The following is a 22,684-nucleotide window of genomic DNA, read 5'->3' as shown; positions in this document are numbered from 1 at the left end:
GGGGATAAAACTCACTCTTATTCCATTCAACGCTAATTTGAACTTCGGAGGGGTCGAGTCAGAAAATCCCCCTCCCAATCTCGACCCATGTGCAAGGGACGATAATGAGAAAGCCCGCAACAAGACTCTTAACTCGTGGCTCAACCCGATTGGACATGCAATCCCGTCCCCCGAGTCTCCACGTGGGTGACCTTGTATATTCAGGATCGAACTAAGCCGTGCTGACTCCTCGACCACAACGTAAAGGTTCACCAACCACCCTCATTTTATCAAACACATGATTTGATCATATGTCTTTTTAAATGTCGATCATCTTATCTATGGGGCCAAATTATTTTTCTGAATATTTTCTTACAATAATGTCCTTTTAATTTATCACCATTTGAAATTTTTATTTTTTATTTAAACTCCCTCTAAAAGATAATTACTTTGTCAAACACAACCAAACACTTAATTCTTTTTTATTTGGTCAAATGTTTCAACCACTTCAATCATCTTTTCTATAGTGACCAAATTATCTTATTTAAAATGATCTTTCATTAATTATTAGTAACAAAAACGTGATACTGTTGTGTAATTTTTTATTAAATTTTGAGTGGATGATTGACAAACTGCAAAAGGTGCAAATGAAAGTATTATATGAAATAAATCGTACTGAAAAGTAGACTAAACTTAGTATGCTTGTTTTATGATTACAAGAACTGAAGGATTGAGAGATTTTTTCACCCACCGCTTAAAAGAATTGAGGATGAAGGTGATATGAATTCCATTGTAACCTCAGCCTATCATGAATCAGACAGATACTATTTGCTGACATGCTGAGCTCAAATGTTCCTTTTTTTTCTCTATATTTTTCTCTATTACTTATGCGGTAAATGGTGCTATGTATCACAGTAAGCATAGCAATTTAGTGATCAAAACACCATGACTCAAAACAAAAACAAAACAGAAAAAAAAAGAAAATTGGCCCTAATGGCCCGAAAATTTTATCATACGATATATTGACAAAACATAATGAAACAATCAGTGATAATTTGCAATCAGACAAGAGATAATACAGTTGAATGTCATTTTCATCATTCTGAGCTTACTGCACATCACACGATAAGATCACAACAGGTAAAACAACACAAGTGCAGAAATCACTCCAAAGAGTGTTTGTTCATCACGGCCAAATTTGTTGCAAGAAACTCGGTTGCCAGAAGATATATATTGTTTTGATCGAAAATTACCTGCGTTTACTAGTGCAAGATCCAAATTTGTCCAATAATAATTTCATGTGCATACTATAGTAGTCAACTTCAAAGCCAGTGCATGATTATAAAATATAGATATGGTCTTAGGGCAACATTATGCGATAAAAAGTTGTTATATGTTCCACAACTAAAAGAACGACTTAATAGTTGCTAATCAATATTCAACTCTTCTCTGAACTGCTTTCGAGCTCCTTCTTGAGTTGCACAGAGAAGTCATCATTGACATCATCATCATCCCAATCATCCTCCCACTGCTGCACTGTTTCTTTGCCTTCTTCCTTGTCATCCCATTCTGCAATATGAGTAATACAATGAAGTATTTAATATAGTTCATTTATCCTTGATCAAAGTAAAATAACCAAAGCTAAATCATTATTTTGCTTATTATTCTGAATCAAATTTCAGAAGGACTTTCTAAATTTTTCTATCTTGTCTAGTCTCAAGTCATTGTATTTTAACTATATATGACAAAGATATTATGCCCCAAATTCACAATTCTGTATATAACCAATACAAAACCTACTACAAAGAGTGCAAAGCAATTCAGAGTTTGGCTGTGGTTGGCATGAACAGAAAATTGAGGGACAAACTTTACAATCTAAAGGGTATCAAGCAGCAAGAAGCTGATCTAATAGACAAATTTCTGTCTTATTAGACAACTCAAACAGTAGCACAAAAAATTTGTAACTCATCTGACATAGTGCAATTGTCTTGTATATTACATAGAACAAACTATGTCTAAGTGTCACAAGAACAACAACAACAAGTTGTAATGTAATGTCACAAATATTTGGGGATGTCAAAAGTATCAACAGTCAGATGGCATCTTATATATTTGGTTTAAGTCTGATTTCTAAATAAGAGCTAGTGTTACCAACTTTAGCTGAATATTGTTGCTGCTAGTCAGATGGTCCCTATTTCACCATGCAATAAGACAATTTAAGTCCCTTCTAATTACCAAAAATATTCTTTCTCTAAAGGGCAACCTGACTGTACCATAATCTCCAATGATGTATCAGAGTTGGCCTAACCATCAGAAAGTTGCTCAAATATTCACATAAAAAAGTTGTGCAAATGCAAACAAAACCAAACATTATAGGATGATCATAGTTTAGACTGTTTCCAAAATAACTTGATAAACCATATGGATAAACAACGAAAGCTGATAAACCAGACAATTAATGTGCTGTAGCTACAATTTAAATGGCTTCTAAGACACTTTTAATCAGCTACACATCCACATCTCATTTCCTGGAGCATTTCACAACTATGGATTTCCTTTCTGAAGTTTAATGCTCATGTATAGAAGTTCATAAAGGTGATTAATCTCCCACTAACTCAAGCAAGAAATTCATTACCTCAAAGGGCTATCCCACAGAAATATTTCAAAATTTGGTATTGCCTTGTAATTTCAGAAAGTCTATGCTAGGAAACAAACTGATTTTAGCAATAAGCAGCAAACAAATGCCAATGCCCAACAAAAAGTTGTAATTAACTCATACTAATATGTTTGCATTTTATTTGGAAAAAATATGAAGTCTCATCTCTAGACCCTATTGTGGTAGGTCCATCATCCATCCTAATTCCAATGCTTGAGACTATTGTGGTTGCAACAAGTGAACTATGGAAGCACGGCAATCGTAAATAATTGTAGAAGAGGTTGCAAACTCGTCAAGCTCTATTTCCTAATTCCAGCATATCATTTGCAAAGAGATCACATCTGTATTCTATCCAAGAGAATATCTAACCAAGCATCAAATTGGTTGACATTTAAATTCTTCCAGAATCAAGGTTTAAAGATTAATGATTCGAATAACAACAGCGTGTTTATTTATCGATTGCACCATTATCGACCAACATAAAATTAATTGTTATTTGTACATAAAATGTGCCTGCAATGGTAAGAATCAAGGCAAGCACTCACATCTGGGATAGACCCAATGGCAGGAAGTCATATGTGAACAGTAGCATGCAATGAAGTTAATTTTAAGATTGTGGCAGGGAATTCAACAAGCATGATACAAGTACAAGGAGAGCATACAGTTTTGTTTTGTGAATGTTGGCAAACAGATTATAAAAGGTTTATAGCAATTCCTAGGTATAAACTTTGACCAAGTAATTGAATTTTCCACTCTAGCTCAACATCAAGGATGAATATGAATCATTGCAGAAGCAAGCACAATGAATATAAAAGCCTACATTGTACCACCTACCCTTTACCATTTCACAAAATTGTGTCTAATGATACCTGAATGCATATCTTTCAATGATTCATCAGTAATCCATGCATAATTAATTTCTTTTCTACAAAACCATGCATAAATTTGTGTGATTTTTAAATTACAGCAAATCATGTATATGTAGGCTTTAAAAAAAGAAAAAAAATGATGAGACGTGTCTTTTCATCGTTCATTGTTTGCCAAAAACACAAAATGCATTCATGAAGGTAAAATCATAACAGCATCTTTATCTTTTTTTTTTTTCACCCTTCTGTATTCGTACTGTAACAGACTCCTAATTGTCATTCTGTTTCCAAGAAATAACATGATTAATTGATCCTCAAAATATATTTATCCTAAGACGACAGTTCTAAACTCTACTAGAAACACCATGATAAGAACAGTAATCGACCTACTCGCATCTTTGATACAGTGGCAAAGCTCAAGACGAAGCCAATAACCAAAGTGGCCCGACGCTCATAAGAAGAACATTATAGCTTAATGAGATGCGAAAGAAGGGCAAAGAAAATACGAACTCTTCATCAAAATTGCAACGTTTCCATTAATCGGACTGCTTAAAAAGGTAAACGCCCCAAAATCTTACCTTCCCCAAACTCGAACTCTTCGAACTCATCGTCATCCTCGAAGAGGTCGACCTTCGGGTCCTCTGCCGCCACAGGTTTGGTCTCCGTCGCCATTGAGGATGAGAGAAAAGAGGCCTGCGATCAATCCGGGGAGAAATATCCAAAGGAACACGAATCAGTCACACGGAGACCTGATCTCGAGAGGATCAAAAGAGTCTAACCCTAGGTTCGACAACCTCCTCGAAACCCGTCAGATTCGTCGCTATTTGCCCTCTTAACGCACGCAACGAGGGGTAATATAGACGATCAGGATCCGTAGTCCTTAGCCGGACGATGAAATCGCCACGTATGCTTTGAGATTCGTGCGATTTTTGATAGGCTCCTGCCGGATTTCTCGCATGGCACCAATACAATTACAGAGTCACTTTCTCGAAGAAAATGATGCAATAAATGATTTCTTGGGCAATTTTTTTCAAAAAAAATACTTTTTTAAATAAAATACTCATATTTTGAGTAATTTTTAAATCGATATCCACTTTTGTTTTTATTACAAACAATACCCTAATTTGAAAAAAAATATAGATTCCCCTTAAAATTTTTTGTTATATGTTATAGTGTTTTGGCTATCATAACATAAATATTATAAAACCAGCTGAAAACATTGGAAATAAGATAAATAAAATCAGAACATAGTACAAACCATTTGATATATCATATTACCATTCGAATATATATTCACAATAACTTAGGAATAATATTACCCAAATAAAAATAAAAAATTAACTTGTTATAATGTTTTAGTCACCATAATAAAAACACTATAAAACCTACTCGAAAACACTATAAATGATCATCTGAGTGAACTCGTAACCTCAACTAAACTAATTAGAAGCCATAAAAATATGATATCATAATGTTTTATGAGTAATGATAAAAAAAAAACATAAATATGATATCATTTATAATGTTTTTCAATATAAACACCATTAAGAAACAGTATCGATAAATCAAATAAAAATACTGTAACAGTTTAAAATAAATAAAAAATGGACGAACAAATTTTTGAGAGGTATTTTGAAATTATAGGCACTATTTAAAAAAATAAAAGGAGATAACGATTGACATATACCCAAAAGTGTTTTCTAGAAAAATCATTATTTATTTTTTAAAATACCAATTTATCGTATTGACAAGGCTAAGTTCATGTGGATGAGATAATCCACAGAGGCTTTCGCTCAGAGGATCTACCTTTCGGATAGGGCGTCGCCGCCGTCACACTACCACATTGGCTCTGTTCATGTGGATGAGATAATCCACGGACCCTACGAGTAACATAGATTCAAGTGAGACAGCGGATGCATAAGCCGATCTCTGCAGGCAACCAAACATCTACGGTGAATTACTCTTTGGGAATGTCGATCTTTTTGGGCTAAACGAAGCAGAGATAGATTCAAGAAAGTGGATACTGTAATCTTTTTGGGCTAATCGCTGTAAGAGATTCTATTGTGGTCGGAGTCGTACAAGGTCTCTTCATGGTTGGAGGTGCCGGCGTCTCATTCTTCCCCAGCACAACGACGGCTTCTGGAGGTGCTCCTTGTTATCCGGTCCTGCTCTCCGGGCCTCCACCTCGCTGCTGACATGCTTCAGATTCCTGATGCATAGTCATCCATGAAGCTGCCTCAGATTGCTTAGCTCTCCTATCTGGAACTTCCTCCAACACCTGGAGAGAAGACGGCAAACCGATCCCAGATATGGCGGCGGCCGATTCTAGACTTGTTTTCAGATACCTCATGATATCTTACAAAATGATTGTAGAATGATCATGATGAGTGATCTCGAAGTCACAATAATAAATTGAATTCAAATATAAATCTCAAAGAAACTACCATAACCAAAGTAATTCAGTATCAACAAGAGGAAACGAGCAGAGTTTTGTTTGTCATTCCTTTGGAACAAGAAAACATCTGTTAATAATGATGAGCATATAAACCAACTAAAATGTAATCGATATACCGAATAAACCGAGGAGTGAAGCTAATTAAACAAACTAGCTATATGGTCAATGTGACAGTAAGTTAATTGAGAATGCCAATAAGTTATCGAAAAAGAGTCTTCATCAAACCTCCAAAATATGAGAGTCAGATCAACGAGTAACGAATGAACCTACTTGTAGTCTCACTCGCATGCTTCATATTGAGAATGCCAATAAGTTATCGAAAAAGCGTTTTCATCAAACCTGCAATCGGAGTCTCCACGCAACCGATTGATGACATACGAGTGTCTGATCAAAGAGTCATGAACCAAATCGTAGTCTCACTGGCACGCTTCATATTATTTGCATTGCATGGTAAACACAAAACGTCGGTACCAAAATCATGTCTGAAACAGTTAAGAAGACAAAGAGAACTGGTCCCACTCAGACAAGAGACATGCAGTAACTCCAATCACACCATGTCCACTAGCTGACACACACAAGCCATGAGAAGATGAGCAACTTTGGGTGGAGGTACACCTAGAAACCATGGATCTTGATGTGTTCTTTCTTCACAATACCAGCCTGCACCAAAAGAACATTATCCAGTGAGCCTTGGAAATCCATATCCATATCTTAACATCATCTATACCCGATCCATTCAACAGGTGGACATGCTCGTCGTTGCAACTGATGCTCACCGAGCAAGCAGCAAAGGGTTAGTCCACAGTTGCACGCTAATCACGCTTAGAAAGTGAAAAGAAAAAAAACACAACATGAAGGAAAAAGACCTGAAACGATAATATAATAATTGTCGAGAAATAAAGATGTGATATACTGCACCTGAACTAAAAAGGAAGAAACATTCTTCCGCTGATCACCTTGGAGCTGAATCACCTATAAGCAACATAAAATACGATGCATAAGATACTCGACAAACAATCGACAATATTATCACATAAGTGATAAAGTACATATATATACACGAGAAGATTTGCATCAGAAGCAACAACTAACTAGAAGAATACAAGTACCTGGCCTAGCTCTGGGTCCTGGACAACGGTTCCATTACAGCAGAACTCTTTCTTAAGGTCCTTCAGGATCTTGTTGTAGCTGAACTCTTTCTTTAATCCCTGCACAGTGGTTAGACACTTCCTGCCATTCCGCTGCTGTACACGGACGTGCACATACTCCTTTGCACCAACACCTGAATCGTCAGCATTCGCCTCAGCAAAAGGATCTGTATGCAATGGAGGAAAGGTTTTAGCTTGATTTTTATCAATAATCCCCCGATCAGTTTCAAGTATATTTGTCTAGTCAACTCACCAAAAGCAGTAGGGAGCTGCACGTCCAGATCAGACATGAACTCTTAAGAATCGAGGAAATCACACAACAGTAACTTTTGTTTTATAGTCGGAGCTGAAAAAATGTAAAAGCCAAACAATGTTAAACTTCCACTTGCAAGAAAAAGATGGTGCAACTCAAGTGAAAGAATCAGAGTATGATGATTCTGTTTCCTTGTCTTTTCAAAGTAAGAAGAATCTTTTATTTGTCTAATTCTGATGTGGTGCAGAAGGAAAAAGGTTCAACAACATAATAGCTACAAGGAATATACCAAATCAATTTTGTGTTTATCAAGATACACAGATTCAAATAAAAAACAGATGATGCTGATATGTCTGTATGTGCCATAAGAACTTGCCACTTTAAAAGGATGGCTTCTGCTAAATATCAAGCAAAAGTCATATTTTTACACCAAAATTAAGTCATCTAATCCATCCAAGTAAAGCCACTTTCATGAAAATCTCCAGAACATCAGGGACAAAAACAATCCTAGGCTCCAAACACTAAATCTAAGCACGAACAAATGGAACAAATAGCAGCACCAGTCCAAGTCTGAACACCATCATCCATTCCAATCAAAGGAAACTCATAGACCGTACCATGTCAGTGGATCAAGATATCTCACGTCCCCAAAAACATCAGATCACAACACAACACAAGCCACACCGAATTGACCAAATAAAACACCAAAATTACCAATTAGAACAAAGAAAAACCCTAAGTTGACACAAGTCCCCAAAGTCAAGAGGGGAATCAAGAATAACAAGCACAACGCCATCATTCCTCCATCAAAACAAACAAAAATATCGAGAAAAGAAGGGAATTCCGGTACCTGACCGCGGATGAGACCTCAGAACCTGTGAAATCTCCGACCGACGCACGAAGAACTCGGGAGAGGCGAGAACAATCCAGAACCTCCCGCTTCAAGCCGGGAATGCGGTGGCAGAAGAAGCGAGGCCTTATCCTTCGCATACAGAGAAGACACGGATTACCCGTGTACAAATTATACGCGGATCTATTCTCAACCGTTCGATTTCATCAAGATGAAGAACTTCGTAGCTATGAAGGGCGTGGATTCGTTGTGGCGCATAGATTATATTAGGCGGACGCAAGTAAAAGGGTGCAACAGACGTAACTATCAACATGTTGGGGTCGGAACTGACTTCGTCTGGAAAGGTCCGCTTGCTTTAAGAATAGTGAGCGTCTTGATGAAGAGAAATGATCGTATGGACGGCGTTGATCGTCCTCTTCCAATCAAATTAACTTCAAAAAATAGAAAAAAAATCCTGACAGGAAACCTTTTCCATGAAATTGCTGTGTACCAAAAATAAATGTTTAATACGAAAAATACGAAATAATATTTTTAGTATCGTTTAGAGGTTGTTGGGCCGCCCGACCCAACACAGAGCCGGTCTGAGGCGACCCGGTTCACCATATCCCACCATCATCCGTCCGATGGACTTCCACGGCTGAGATCAGTCTTCGTCGAAACCCTAGTTCCTAACACAATCCCCTATAAAAGGCCTCCCAAAACATATTCGACTCCGTCACCGGCTTCGGCCTCCTGCTCCTCGGCGCTCAAGATCGTCATCGTCACTGTTTGTTCCTTGTGATTAGTGGATTCTCGTACTTCTTCTGTTCTCTCTTGGTTCGGTATTCTCGTACTTTTCCCCTTCGATTCGTTTTCCTCGTCCTTGTTCTCTTCTTTCTTGATTCGGAGATCAGTTTGCAAATTGGTTGGGCTGTGATGATGCTATTTTTGTGGACTAGAGTTTCTGATTCGTGGCCATTCATTTGCGCCAGTAGTTGAAGACTAACCCTTGGCTGTCTGAGCTCAACCACTCTCGGACCTCGATCCGAGAATCGACAACAACAACGGAGACCCAAATCAGTCTTTCTTAGATCTCATAGATTTCTATGTTTTTTGTGCTTTTGTTTTTGTATTTTACGAGAAAAAACAAACATACTTTTGTTTTTTTTGTTGTTGGTTAAACTTGCATCTTAATGTAGTGGAAGTTGAAAGGGATGCGTCCATTACCAATTCTGGGGGATGGTGGTGTTCCTCTCGGTATAATGGCTCGGGCGCTAGAGTTAATGTAAAGTGTGGTCATCCTGATTAGTGGCTTGATTCCGGTGCCATTTTAATCCTGGAAACGCCACGTACACATTCTTTCATATAATTCTGCTTTAAAAACCTTTCTATCAGATTATGACTTTGGTCTCCATACATTAAATACCAATAAATTGCTTCTGATAAGCAATCTGTTTCTTCGTATAGTGTTTTTTGATCTTCTTGTAAAATTGACTTTAAACCCTTAGAAAATGTGTTTTTTTTAGTTGTCTACTTGTTTTTGAACTTTAGCATCTGATTTAATTTCAATTACTGGCAGAGTTTGTTAAAGATCAGACCACAATATGGTTGTTTAACAAAAAATAAATATTACTAGGCATTCAGAAAAGCATATTGAAGACGATCTAATTTTTGAAGCCAAATGAGATAAATACGTCATCATATAAAACTACTTAAGAAAACAGAACATGAGAAACCAATGTCTAATATGAGATGCAGATTCTTGCGGCATCAAATTTCACAGCACCTCATATTATTTTAATTTCCCAGCATTACCAATTTTAAAGACCACCGGAAGAAGAATCCTCTAACTCATGCATATGGATTCAAGCAAGATGACTGTAGTACTTATATATGGAAGGAGTAGTTTATAGTAGATAAATGCTCCCACAATAAAAAAAAGCTGGAAATCCAAGTTGGAAATCTAGTAGAAGATGAATAACGAATTTTTTATGTTTTTTTTTCTGCGCCTTATCAAGCCCACAATCAAATCTATCAGCCTGTATTAGGCTGCTTGACAAGCTAACATCAAATTAAATCATGTAGACAATGAAGGTATTTTAATTTTCTTCCAATTCATCAAAATCTTATGTTTGTATTTTTTTAATTTTTAGATCATATAAATCAGATAGAAGAAGGTAATCAAAAGCTTTAGGAACTACCTCTTTGCGTATGAGAAAAGGACCACATGCAAAAGATTGAAGCAAATAATAACCCTTCAAATGATCTTTTTATTTTGAGATGCATGCAAACACTCGTGTGCACACATATATGTATGTATCAACCAGTCATAAAATAATCCTCATAAGCATCATTTACAAGGGCATATGCCAATTTCTCGATCTGTACTCTTAAGAAAAAATATAATGATCAACCAGATCAGAAAAATATTAATGTTTTTGCTTTAATGACGACATTAATTAAAAATGCCTAAAAACAGTACAAAGCCTTCTTGACGATGTACAATAATTTAGCTGGACGCTTATAAACATATGGCGACATTCTTACCATACATCTAAAGCTTCTGACACAGCTGAAGGATCGGCAAGAGACTTCAATTTCACCTTCTAATCTACAATGTAACAAGAGTTCAGAAATTGATACCTACTGCATCTCCAGCTCTATATGGTGTGAGATTGTTAGCGAGAAATATTCAAAGAAGGCTGTCAACCTCTGAAACTAAAGATGTCAAAATATTACTCGATACAAGCAAGTAAAAAACATCAACAGAAGCAAACTTAGCAAGATTTTCATGAATCACTATTGTAAGATACATACCATGTTTAAACAGAGTTCTAAAGAAGGTTGCATGAATATCCTCCTCACCTAGTTCCAGCTTTCGCACTCATAGAAGAATGATAGTTGGTGCTTCGCTGCTTTCGATAGGAAGTGTAGACATCATCGTACTGGCTCACCTCATTGGGATTTGCAGTGGCTCCAAGTCCCAATCTCCCTGAACTACTTCGGTCTACACTCCCATCGGCATATGCTCCAGTTTCAGGGTCCAGTTGCAGGTTAGTAGGTGGAGGAATGCATGCCCCTCCCTTTCGAACAGGAGATTCCCTCTCATACTCTTGGTATTCATCTTTTGATTCAGACTGTCTCATTGGTCCTTCTGATGGGTTGACCTCCCCGATCTCCTTAAAGAACTTGGAGACACGATCAAGAGTCTCTGAAGGAGGCACAGTGGACGGGGGAATCACCGTTGGAATATCAAGAGGGCTCAAAGGAGAGTAGGGTACACCACTACCAATCTGCATCTTCCGCACCATGCCAGGGATAAGGCCAGGTGGAAATAGTGGATAAGGTGGAGGAGCTTGATCGGTTGTGCTAGGTGCAGCGTTGGGTTGCAGTTGAGCTATGGGTGTCTGAATTAGTAGTGTTCCTGAAAGAGATGTCTGAGCAGCAGGTGGATAAACACCACTGGGTAGTTGGTTCATTGCGAGTTGCTGACTCACAGCGGGTGCAAATGGCAAAGCTGAAGTTGGAGGAAAATGTTTATTGGTATCTTGTTGACCAAGGGAACCCAAATCAGAGCTTTGCTTATCCGGCCATTGATGAGCAGTTACACCTGCAGAACATAACAAACAAAAGAGGTGAATTTCTCGGTCTCAATTTAATAGCCAAAAAATATTTGATGCTTAACTGAACAATTGTGTTAACTGTTAAACCTGAAGACCAACAGGACAAAAAACGCATGCAATTCCCACTTTAATCAAAAAAGCTATAGCCATGAAATAGTTAATGCTTAAGTGAATCAATGAAAACATCATTAAATGTAATTTTTATAAATTATAACACAAACAATAGACCAACAATAACAACAACAACAAAACCGTAAGCCTCGACTATTTGGGATCGACTACATGGATCTTTGGATGCCATTGAGATCTATAAAAGGTTATTTGCTTAGTTAAGTTTAGAGTATTTGAATATTTATTTATAGTTTCCACTAAAGTTTTTTTAGGTCTTTCTCTGTCTCTCCTCTTACCACTAACAATAATCATTTCGTTTTTAACTACCACATTCATAGGTCTCCTAAGCATATGCTCATATCATTTTAAATAATTCTCTCTCATCTTGTCCTTTATCGAAGTGTACCTAATTGTTCATGAATAAACATATTTTTCTCTATCTTTCCTAGTAACTCCATATATCCTTCTCAACAATACACATTTTGTAAATGTTACTTTTTAACTGCCCAACACTCAAAACCATAAAGCATTACTGATCTCACAATTATCTTATAAAATTTTTCTTTTAATCTTAAAGATATACTCTCTATGGTTCTAACACTAGTAGCTACATTATTATACATACCCTTAATAACATCACTATAATTAGTAGATCAATCTTTCTATTTAAAAACCCACCATAATAATTCTCAAGGAACTCTATCGTATCCCTAAGTAAATAAAAACAATATGCAAATATTTCTTTTTCTCTCTATGCTTTTTCATTAGTTATTTTAATCATGGTTTGCCGTACCGAACAGTACCGCCCGGTACGGGCGGTACGTACCGGTCCGACAGACTTTCGGTACGCGGACCGCCTCTTACCGTTCCGGTACTGTAGCAGTACTGTAGCACTGTAGCACTGCTACAGTGCTCGGCACACCCGGGTGTACCGCTCGGTACACCTCGGTATACCGGTCAGTACACCCGTACCGTACCGTACCGAGCGCGGGTCGAAACGCCGGTACGGTACGGTACGGCGAACCTTGATTTTAATCATGGTATGCAGTACCGAATGGTACCACCCGATATGGGCGGTACGTACTGGTCCGACGACATACCGGTACACGGACCGCCCGGTACCGGACGAAGCATGCTACAGTGCTACAGTAGTACACTGTAGTAGTGCTACAGTAAAGAAGAAAATATATAAAAATATTCGATACACCCTGGTGTACCGCTCGGTACACCGGTACCATATTGTACCGAGCCAACCTCGAAACATCGATACGATACGGTATTGCATACCTTGATTTTAATAAATAAATAATTTCAATTATTTATCTTTCAAGCATAAAATCAAATTAAATTTCAAAAATACTTGTTTCAAATCTTATGCTACTTTCGATAACTTTTTTTCAAAGTTTCATGGTATGACTCACGATTTTAAATCCCCTATAATTAGAATAGTTTTGAATGTCACCCTTATTCTTGTAAATTGACATTAAAAAATTCTTTTTCCATTCACAAGACATCTTTTTTAATCTCATAATTTTGTTAAATAAGTTAGTTAACCAAGTTATTCCCTTGTCCCCTAAACTTTTTCACACTTTTAGCTACTGTTAGCTACTGTAGCTACTGTTATCTTTTTATTTTTAGACATCTTTTACTTCACTAGCTCTAATTTTACAAACAAGTCTATGATTATTAAATCTAACACAAACAATAGACCAACTGCCAAATATGGCATGCTAAGAGGGTCAATGAAATCAAAGTTCTGCTCATCTGGTGATTGATGATGTGGCATTGATTTGACACTATCAATCTATGAATGCTATAGTAAAGAAATATTTAATGCTCAACTGAATCACTGTGTTAAATCTGAAGACCAAAATAAATAGAAACTACATGCACTTCTAACTGTCGATTTAAATATGTTATAGCCAGGAAATAGATAATATGCTTAAGTGGGTTAATGAAATCACCATAGACTGTAATTTTTCTGATTCATTACACAAACAATAGACCAACCACCAAATATGGCATGGTAAAAATCAAAGCAAAAAATGACGACCCAGAGAACCTCTTCCAGCATGAAAACATGAATAATGCAAATTGGCATAACATGAGATCATTAGGATGATGGAGGTTATTCGAAGTTCTGAAGTACTTAAAAGATGACTTAAGCAAACTTGTGGTCAGTCAATTGTTTAAATTGCCATAAATTGAAGCTAATTGTGAACAATAGCCTTGTGATGAAATATGTACATTCTGGTAACTATGGCTACAGGATAATCAGAAGCTGATGCAATTTTATGCCTTAGGATAATCAGGATAATCAGCCTACTTATATCAAATATTAATATTTGTAAGAAAGAATATCAAGAAACAACAGGAGATTGCAGCAAATCTCATATATTATATCTTTCCAATGATTATGGCCTGGAACTAGTCCATGTCATTAACAGTGTACATTGGAGAAAAAAATTGCAGAAGGATTTTCTGCAGTTCAGAAACAGTGACATTCTGTAGATAAGCAAAAAAATAGCAAACCAACTGACACAGAGCTCAAAGCAAGTTAACATATTCAACTGTATGAAATATCATCACTTTTGTACTCGGGAAAAAAAAAACTGCTCCGCCTACTTGGTGCATTAAAACCATAATAATTCCCCCCCAAAAGTTTCTCTGAAAGAAAAGAAACCATGATATTGCAGTGGGAAGGATCTCACATCAATATGATCATGGCTGAAAGTAATAAAGAAGTTCAGAATTTTTATTAAGACAAAAAAAGGAGCGAAGATATAAAGGGTAAGGTTCATTTAAGTGTTTAAACAAGCACCACAAAATAAAGTAATAATTGAACTAATACTACGTCATTATTTTGCATGCAGAAATGTAGTGCAAATAAATAAGATCAAGTGAGACCTGTGAAACTCGAGGGATCCGATCCAGCTATCAGTTCCTTCTGTGCTGCTGACCGAAATGGTAATCCACCAGTCATTTCCCTCTCAAGACTCATAATAGTTTCCTGGTCATAAACTTCTTTTGATGCCCAAAAATGTAAAATCTTCTCCAGACGAGGTTGATTAGCATCTTTGTTATGTGGGTTATTGTAAATTCTTGCAAGCATGGATCCTAACACAGGTCTAAATGCAAGTGCTTCATTGTCCAGTTCTTGAGGATTGATCCGACGTTGCAAGCTGCATCACAGTGTTAACATAAAAGGGGCAAAAATAAAATTAGTACTGGAGTAACCATTGAAAATGAAGAATTTGAAGGGTAGTTTCCTACTGAAGACTAATCAGTTCAAACATATAACAGAAATAAGCAAACAATAAACAGTAATAGAAATGGAGGTACTTTAGAGGGAAGGAAAAGTAAATCCACGCAGCACAACATATATTTGAAACACCCATTTATTCATTGAATCAAGGTTCATGGGATTTGTCCATCTTAATTGCCAATATGCATGCATATTACATACATAGTATAAAAATATTTACACATGCAATATTAGACAGATATTTAGTAATTTCAGTAGATTAAGTTCCTTGACAGTTGTGCCACTATGCTGCTAAAGATGCAAGTGATCAATCACACCATGTTCAACTTATGGTGTAACCGCTTGCAGTTACAGCAGTCAACAATAGACAGTGGTGGTTTGCAGGATTGGTCAATCCTGACCAAATGAGGCCATTCCCTCCAGATCCAGACACCTTGATTTTAATAAGATCAAAGGGATAATCCAATCTTGTTGATCCCAGTTGACCGCACACCATCACAATGATGAACTAATTCCAACTTAATAAATTTTCGACTGACCAAACTGGAGAAACCTTGCCTATTTTTCAATCATTCCAAAAAAAGGGCTAACCAAACAAGTCAACACAACAATTTCATGGTCTTAAATATACAATTGGGCTTGATCAGGACCCTGTGATCCTTGAAGTAAGATAAGTAATTCTTCCCCTTGGCTCTGTCATGTTGCTACACAATGTTATATATTATCATGCCCATAGTGCAGTTAACCGACTTATTATATGTCATCTGGATCTTGGAATATAACATCTGCAAGTTCCTACCAATGAGTAAGCTTACAGACATGTTTTAACAATGATCTGCTAGTTTGCTGGAAAAATAGAAGGTAAAAATCTTTACAGAAATACTTGGGTCTCCACCGATGCAAATTAAAACTATGAAACATCATAAACTATCTTCAACAAAGCAAGTAGGGCCAGCTACAGCAAAGAAAAAACAATATGAAAAACTATAACATCAGGAGAAAGAAATAAAAGATGCTCAATAAGCATTATCTAAAAATTACATAAGAACCTCATGTACGTACACTAGAAATAGTTGCACAGACAACAAAATAAACAGTTCATAAAATTGAACAAAAAGCAGATTATTCATAACCAAAGCATATACTGATTGCTTACTGCTAAAAGATAACACGATGAACAGATAAGTGAATGATCATTAATACCTCTCAAACAGAATATCATTGACTAGAAAAATTATATGTATCTGTCTCTCAGAATCATCCAAAGAAAAGACACCATCCCTAAGGGCTTCAGCCAGAGCCGGTGCAAAAGGCGATCTTTGCATAAACCACATTTTGGCTCCCTTAATTGATTCCTTGGTGCCGGAAAGATTCGCAAGCACACTATTAAGCTCTGCAGCAACATCAGATGGAAGTGGCCCTGATAGCCCCTTAAATGACTTAGTTGATGGTTCATAATCAGCTCGAGGTTGTCCGATGAATGTTTGGGAGTGCACTGGTTGATGCTGATCATAAAAGGGTGGATAAGAAGGTTGATGTAACTGAGATGCTCCCAACAAAGAACCTGTAGGACCAACTGCAGTGCCTAAGGGAGGAAGATTTAGGGCAGACGAATTTAACACGGAATTAGGCATCATAGGCATCGATGAAGGAGTGAAAGAATGGTTGAAGGGTGCACCAGATTGCCGTTTTGACAGCCAGAGCTTGTATCTATAGTAATTATGACCCTCACCACCAAACAGGAAGCTGTAAGCAGGATTATCATGTTGCTTATCGCGAATCATAGCTTCAAATTCAGGGCCATTTTTGACAGCATATTCAACTAGTTTATCAATCCGCTTCTGGAGCTCAGGATCTGAAGGAGGTGCAGCTGGTGGAGGAGCTGACTCATATGGGTGTGAGTAAGCAGGTGGAGGCATGAGATGAGGGGGTGGATTGTGAGGCGCAAAGGAAGGTGGTGGTTGTTGTTGTTGTTGTTGTTGGAGATTGAGGGGGAGATGAGGATAGAGCTGCTGTGGCAATGGAAAAGGACGATGATAAGGAGGGAATTGTTGAAGAGAGGGATGAGGCAAGAAAGCAGGCCCATGTACTTGGTGTGGAAATTGTTGAGTTTGTGGATGGAATCCAAACTGTTGTTGTGATGGCATGTTTGCCTGCTGTTGTTGTTGCTGAGCAAAGGCCATCGCTGTTGCGTACTCAGGAGGTTGTCGATCCATCAATATGTTATTTAAGTGGAATCCAAAACTTGATGCTGAGTGTTGATAGTGTTTCCTCCTTTATAAAAAAAAATAGACCTAAAAGCACCAGTAACAATAATAAGCAACAAAAGGGTGCAAATAAAGTGACGTAAAAGGACAGAACACAGGTTCCTTATGAAACTAATGTAGATACTAGGTATAGCATAACAATAGATAAATCATAGTTCAAAAAGAAATTGGTGCTCATTCAATTGATAGCCAAATTCATGAAGTGGCAATCCAAGCCAATAAAGAATACCCTATAATTCAGACATATCAAGAAATCCCACAATAATTCTCCACAGAAATCCAGTATTAACATTTAACAGTAGAAGAAGAGGTCTATTTGACAAGGTATAAAGTGATATATACAAAGTGGGAAGCTTTCTATTCCATAAATAACATGAAGAGGAAAGTTATCAAAAAGCAGAGAGAAATTAACAAGAAAAAAACAATACACGATTAGCAAGTCAAAGACTCAACTTTTCTATTCCAAAAGTCCATCTCTAAAGTATCCCAGGAATACTGAAACTATATACACCAAGGATGTGGGAAAGCTTTCAAGAAAGAACAAAATCCATAAATGCTCTATGCCTCTATCTAACAAGTCAAAGATACAATTTTTATATTCCAAAAGTCCACCTCTAAAGTATCCTAGGAATACTGAAAGTATATATACAAAGAATGTGGGAAAGCTTTCAAGAAAGAACAAAATCCATAAATGCTCTATCTAACAAGTCAAAGATACAACTTTTCTATTCCAAAAGTCCACCTCTAAAGTATCCCAGGAATACTGAAAGTATATATACGAAGAATGTGGGAATGCTTTCAAGAAAGAACAAAATCCATAAATGCTCTATCTAACATGCAATGTTCATCACTATCCTGATTCGATGTGTATTCATAAACAACAATCACAACCTTGCTGTCTGGGTATATACGATATACAGAGAAAATTCTGTAAGAACTGAAAGAAGAAATTTCTGTTTGATGCACAAAGCCCTGAACAGAAAAGTTTTGCCAATAATTCTTTCTCGGTCAAAAATCCTTCCAAAGTCAAATAATACAATCTGTAGAATAAATTCTAGATAGAAACCTAGAGAGATTCCAATTTGGGGCTGCTGAGTCAAGAAAATCATAGAAATAAAGCAATAAACTCAACAAACCAAAGAAATTTAGTGCTTTGATACTTATGTCAAGGGAAAAGACCTGCTGAAGAGTAAATAAACTTAGCGAACTGATAAAAAAGAAAATATACCAGTAGCATAAAAGGGCAATTTTTATAAGTAAAAACCAAATGAAAATACACAGAGGAATAGCTGTACCAAGAAGAAACAAGAAAAATAAAATAAATGACAGTCAAACTGAAGAAATTTACCACCTTGATACTTTGATCAAGATGAAGCAGAGAGTGTGCTACTAAAATGGAGAAGAGAGAGAAATATAGCTCAAAATTAATTTGAAAATGCATTCACATTCCTGGCATAGAAGACTAAAATTGTCTTGCAATTTAGTATTCATTTATTTTTCTTTCTTTGTCACATCTTATGTCATTGTTATTTCTTATAACACAAAATTAATTTGAAAAATACATTCACATTCCTAGCATAGAAGACAAAAATTGTCTTGCAATTTAGTATGCATTTATTTTTCTTTATTTGTCACATCTTATGTTATCATATTTCTCACCCAGACAGCTAGTAATGGTAAGTTGAGATGGGATATTACGTACATACAAGGCTGATTCCGATCCAAAAAATAGTCTTTAGAAAGTTGATCCAAACTGAGCCATATAGCTAGTGGTCAATTTTTAGAAGAACATATGCTTCACCACAGCCCAAATTGAGTAGCCATGCAGTCAATACTTTTTACCCATGAACCCAACAAAACATTCTAAACAAATTGATCAAATTGACACTGTGGATACTAAGTATAAACATTTGAATTTTTTTTAAAAAAGGATTACGAAGGAGAATTTTTCTGATCTTCACTTTAACTACTGTTGGTTTTATTGTTTTTCCCAGTATATTTGTTGCGGTTTCACAATTTGTTTATCAGTACAAATTTATCAACACTAGGAAGACCGATCCTTGATTATTCTTTTCCTTGCCTTGTTTTAAAGTCCTGTACCTGTTGATCCTCAATTTCACAAAGAAGCTTATCTATCACACCCTGACCATGGATATATGCATCGACGTATGTATGATTCCATGGATTATGACCATAGTCCTCTGCAGGATATAAAAGTACAAGTGAAGACATGAAGTTGTTGAGTTTAGTTATTAAAGCATATATGATGAAAATGGATGTATGGGATAGAAAACACACATTTTCTGGGAGAAGGCATAATACAACGGATGGTCGGTCCCCAATTTGTAACAAGCTAAGAAATTTGGGTGCGTCCACATTGCCCATTCAATGACATAGAAGACAATTTTGATCAGGATAAAAGGATTTCAGCAATATGACATGATTGGCTGGTTCAAGATTCAAAGGTCACTACATTTTATTTTATTGAATTTAACTTCTGAAACAATTAGATTTCATAGCAAGAAAAAGAACAAGAGTGCTATTAGACATTGGGACTTAAATAGAAAAAATAACATCTCAAGGCACAAGGTTATTGTCATTTTGTGAGATTCTGAGAGTTAATGCATGCAACTTTACCCTCAAACATGAGTGTGTTTCTATGATTTTCAAACGCGCCAAAGATGAGTAAAATGAATCAACTTCACCCCTCCTTCACCCATATTCATTCCCAATAAAATAATGGGCTCGTGTTTCTGAACATTAAAGAACACAAAACTACCTAATGTACTTACCATCTATAGAACAAAATGACAAATCAAGAACTTCTCAAAAATGCCTTAAAGACACTTGATAGAATTATCTCAAGAAGAATATCACTTTCATTAGTCCTGCCTTGTCTTTGCAGCAAACAGTTGGCCAACTGCTAAAAAATGAAGGAGAAAATAAAAGCATACAACATCACAAAAGTCTGAAGAGAGTCTACTAAAGAAATCAGGCATGCTTTCACTAAAATGACAATGCAATTATTGAATTTATAAAACGACCATATACCATACATCCAATCAGATCATAATCTCAGAACACAAAACAGACCCAACTTCTAAATACGCAATTTCTTGACTCGATTGATTTATTAATTTAATACAGGTACCAAAATACAGTTTGTTTTCACTAGCCAAAGTGTAAATTTCTCCGTCCCTAGAATCATGATTTTGATTGTACAAATCTTCAACAGGTGTTTGCCCTGTAAATAGGTGAGTATAGTAAAATAAATAATATCGACGATAAAAGAAAGCCATAACTCTTTTGGTTTCAAGTAATTCCATGCTTGACCAAAGCTGCTTAGGGTACATTCGGTTTCTAGAAAACAGTGACCTATTTGCATCTTTTGGAATATTGTGATTCACATTTCAGGAACAATTCCACTTCCGTTTCACCAGACCTTAGATCATCAATTCCAAGATCATCACCAACATATTTCACCCTTGCGTCGTGCAAATTCAACCATATATAATAAAAACCTCCATAGCCAGTCGGCATCTCAACGCCATAGTGGGAAGAAATAAGAAAGAGAGGCAGGGGCATGTTAGGCATATCTAGAATAACCTTACTCTAAGCAAGCATCTTCGATCTCTGATTTCATCTATGTCATCGAATGTGTCATAGGGTGCGAGAAGAGAACCAGCGCAAATAATCCGCCAAGACGAGGAGGAAGGAGGAACAGGAGACTTTTACATACCTTAGATCGCTTGCCACCGCTGGTGGCCGGTGCCGATGAGATTTGACGAACCCCGGCGGCCGGCGGAGGATGGAACGCTGAGGATGGATGGGGCAGCCGGTGGGAAACCAGTGAAGGCGACGCCGACCGTGGAGATCGAGAATTCTTGTTTCGATACGTCGAAGCAATGCGTATCACGCAGACAGGACCAAACCCTAATTGCAGTTTGGTTCGATCCAATTTAGCGGTTTGAACCGCAAAATCGTACGCAATATATATATATATATATATATATATATATATATATATATATATATATATATATATATATATATAATCAGTTGATTTTCTAAAAAAATCATAGCTTTTCTCAAAGTATAATTCTTTTCGGTTCATAGGATGAAATGATCCATCAAATTAGATAGATTTTTAAGTCATAATATTATTCTACTAAGTCTTTACCGATTAATTAGTTGATACATTAAAAAATATTATAATTTAGTAAAAAATTAAGTGTGTTTTAGGTTGATTCCTGATGAGGGTAATAATGACGATAATACTCAGGTTGACGTCAGCTGCCCCAGATGACACCTTGCGCCTCTGTTAACCTAACAGCACCTGGTCAACACGGACCGGAACGTCAACCGAGGCACATTAACATCTTGCTCAGGCTCAATCCTTCACGCCCCGCCAACGTCGATGTTAAACGTTACCAGGAGTACGATCCTATTCCCTGCGAGTGGACACATCAGGCAACGGTAACCTTCACTATAAAAACCCTCGCGCTCCGAGGAAGATGGAGGACAACAAAAAAAACCCTTGCGACTATTCACTAACATGATCGTCGGAGGGGTCGGGCCGAGCTCTCCCGACCCGACCTGGGTACAGGTGCGAAGACGGAGGCCTCCCACTAGACGCCCAAGCGAGAAGCCCCCTCCCGGAGGAAACGGTGACCCCTTCGCGATCGGACCACCGCAGTCGGTCTTCTGTAGTCTCAAAGATCGTCCCAAGAAGATCCCCCACTATTCGAACCCGAACCAAGCCACGTCGGTCCCGAGGCCGCGGCTTAAAGTTGTTTACACTAACAATTCCTATAAGAACCATAAGTATTTTCTAATATACATAATAAAAGAGTTTTCCTATCACGTCATGTCGGGTGATGATGAGAGTCAAATTAACATATATGGAGATTAGGTATTGATTCAACTCAAAAACTTAAGTTCTTAGGTTACGAACTAAACCTAATATATGTAACCCAAACTTTGATCTAGTCATGTAAGACTATGGTCTCAGTTCATCTTATTTTCTTGTCAACGATGACTGAAGTTGAATTGATTCCAAACAAATTTTCTTGTCGAACAACCACAACCTTATCTTCCAGGATTTTTAGCCACCAATGTTGTTGGATCTCAACAGTACAGTACGATATTTCTGAGTGATTTCTATGTCCCTTCGGTTTGTAGTAGGAGATCATATAATTGAATCGGACTGTACATAGATTTAAAACAAGTTAG

The 22,684-nt window shown here is 37.0% G+C and overlaps 3 protein-coding genes and 2 non-coding genes across 8 annotated transcripts; 2 read left to right on the top strand and 3 right to left on the bottom strand.

Moving 5' to 3' along the window:
* Positions 1 to 1,295: 1,295 nt before the first annotated feature.
* On the bottom strand, positions 1,296 to 4,432 carry LOC135583615 (protein DELETION OF SUV3 SUPPRESSOR 1(I)-like). 2 transcript variants are annotated; one of them, XM_065092298.1, is made up of 3 exons: positions 4,281 to 4,432; positions 4,080 to 4,194; positions 1,296 to 1,548 (listed from the first exon to the last, which is right to left on the bottom strand). In XM_065092298.1, the coding sequence occupies exons 2-3, from the start codon at positions 4,171 to 4,173 to the stop codon at positions 1,418 to 1,420; spliced, it is 225 nt and encodes a 74-aa protein (XP_064948370.1). In that variant the 5' UTR covers positions 4,174 to 4,194; positions 4,281 to 4,432; the 3' UTR covers positions 1,296 to 1,417. The 2 variants fall into 2 exon arrangements, with proteins under 2 accessions (XP_064948370.1, XP_064948371.1); XM_065092299.1 differs by having other exon boundaries at positions 4,296 to 4,340.
* Positions 4,433 to 6,355: 1,923 nt separating this feature from the next.
* Positions 6,356 to 8,359, bottom strand: LOC135598470 (protein translation factor SUI1 homolog). Its single transcript, XM_065092297.1, has 5 exons — positions 8,208 to 8,359; positions 7,358 to 7,450; positions 7,066 to 7,271; positions 6,875 to 6,928; positions 6,356 to 6,616 (listed from the first exon to the last, which is right to left on the bottom strand). The coding sequence occupies exons 2-5, from the start codon at positions 7,392 to 7,394 to the stop codon at positions 6,572 to 6,574; spliced, it is 342 nt and encodes a 113-aa protein (XP_064948369.1). The 5' UTR covers positions 7,395 to 7,450; positions 8,208 to 8,359; the 3' UTR covers positions 6,356 to 6,571.
* A 751-nt stretch (positions 8,360 to 9,110) lies between these two features.
* On the top strand, positions 9,111 to 9,215 carry LOC135599595 (small nucleolar RNA Z157/R69/R10). The gene has a single exon (XR_010481944.1). It is a non-coding gene; the product is annotated as a small nucleolar RNA Z157/R69/R10 (small nucleolar RNA).
* Positions 9,216 to 9,411: 196 nt separating this feature from the next.
* On the top strand, positions 9,412 to 9,543 carry LOC135599600 (small nucleolar RNA snoR80). The gene has a single exon (XR_010481949.1). It is a non-coding gene; the product is annotated as a small nucleolar RNA snoR80 (small nucleolar RNA).
* A 1,334-nt stretch (positions 9,544 to 10,877) lies between these two features.
* LOC135598469 (uncharacterized) lies at positions 10,878 to 21,400 on the bottom strand. 3 transcript variants are annotated; one of them, XM_065092295.1, is made up of 5 exons: positions 21,192 to 21,400; positions 16,389 to 17,479; positions 14,828 to 15,102; positions 11,004 to 11,796; positions 10,878 to 10,904 (listed from the first exon to the last, which is right to left on the bottom strand). In XM_065092295.1, the coding sequence occupies exons 2-4, from the start codon at positions 17,399 to 17,401 to the stop codon at positions 11,048 to 11,050; spliced, it is 2,037 nt and encodes a 678-aa protein (XP_064948367.1). In that variant the 5' UTR covers positions 17,402 to 17,479; positions 21,192 to 21,400; the 3' UTR covers positions 10,878 to 10,904; positions 11,004 to 11,047. The 3 variants fall into 3 exon arrangements, with proteins under 3 accessions (XP_064948367.1, XP_064948368.1, XP_064948366.1); XM_065092296.1 differs by having other exon boundaries at positions 10,878 to 11,796; positions 16,389 to 16,770; positions 16,864 to 17,479; XM_065092294.1 differs by having other exon boundaries at positions 10,878 to 11,796.
* Positions 21,401 to 22,684: the final 1,284 nt, after the last annotated feature.

This window comes from Musa acuminata, chromosome BXJ2-1, assembly GCF_036884655.1.
Source record: "Musa acuminata AAA Group cultivar baxijiao chromosome BXJ2-1, Cavendish_Baxijiao_AAA, whole genome shotgun sequence".
In the NCBI taxonomy this organism is placed as follows: Eukaryota; Viridiplantae; Streptophyta; class Magnoliopsida; order Zingiberales; family Musaceae; genus Musa; species Musa acuminata.
This window is presented reverse-complemented; position numbering and strand designations above follow the sequence as displayed.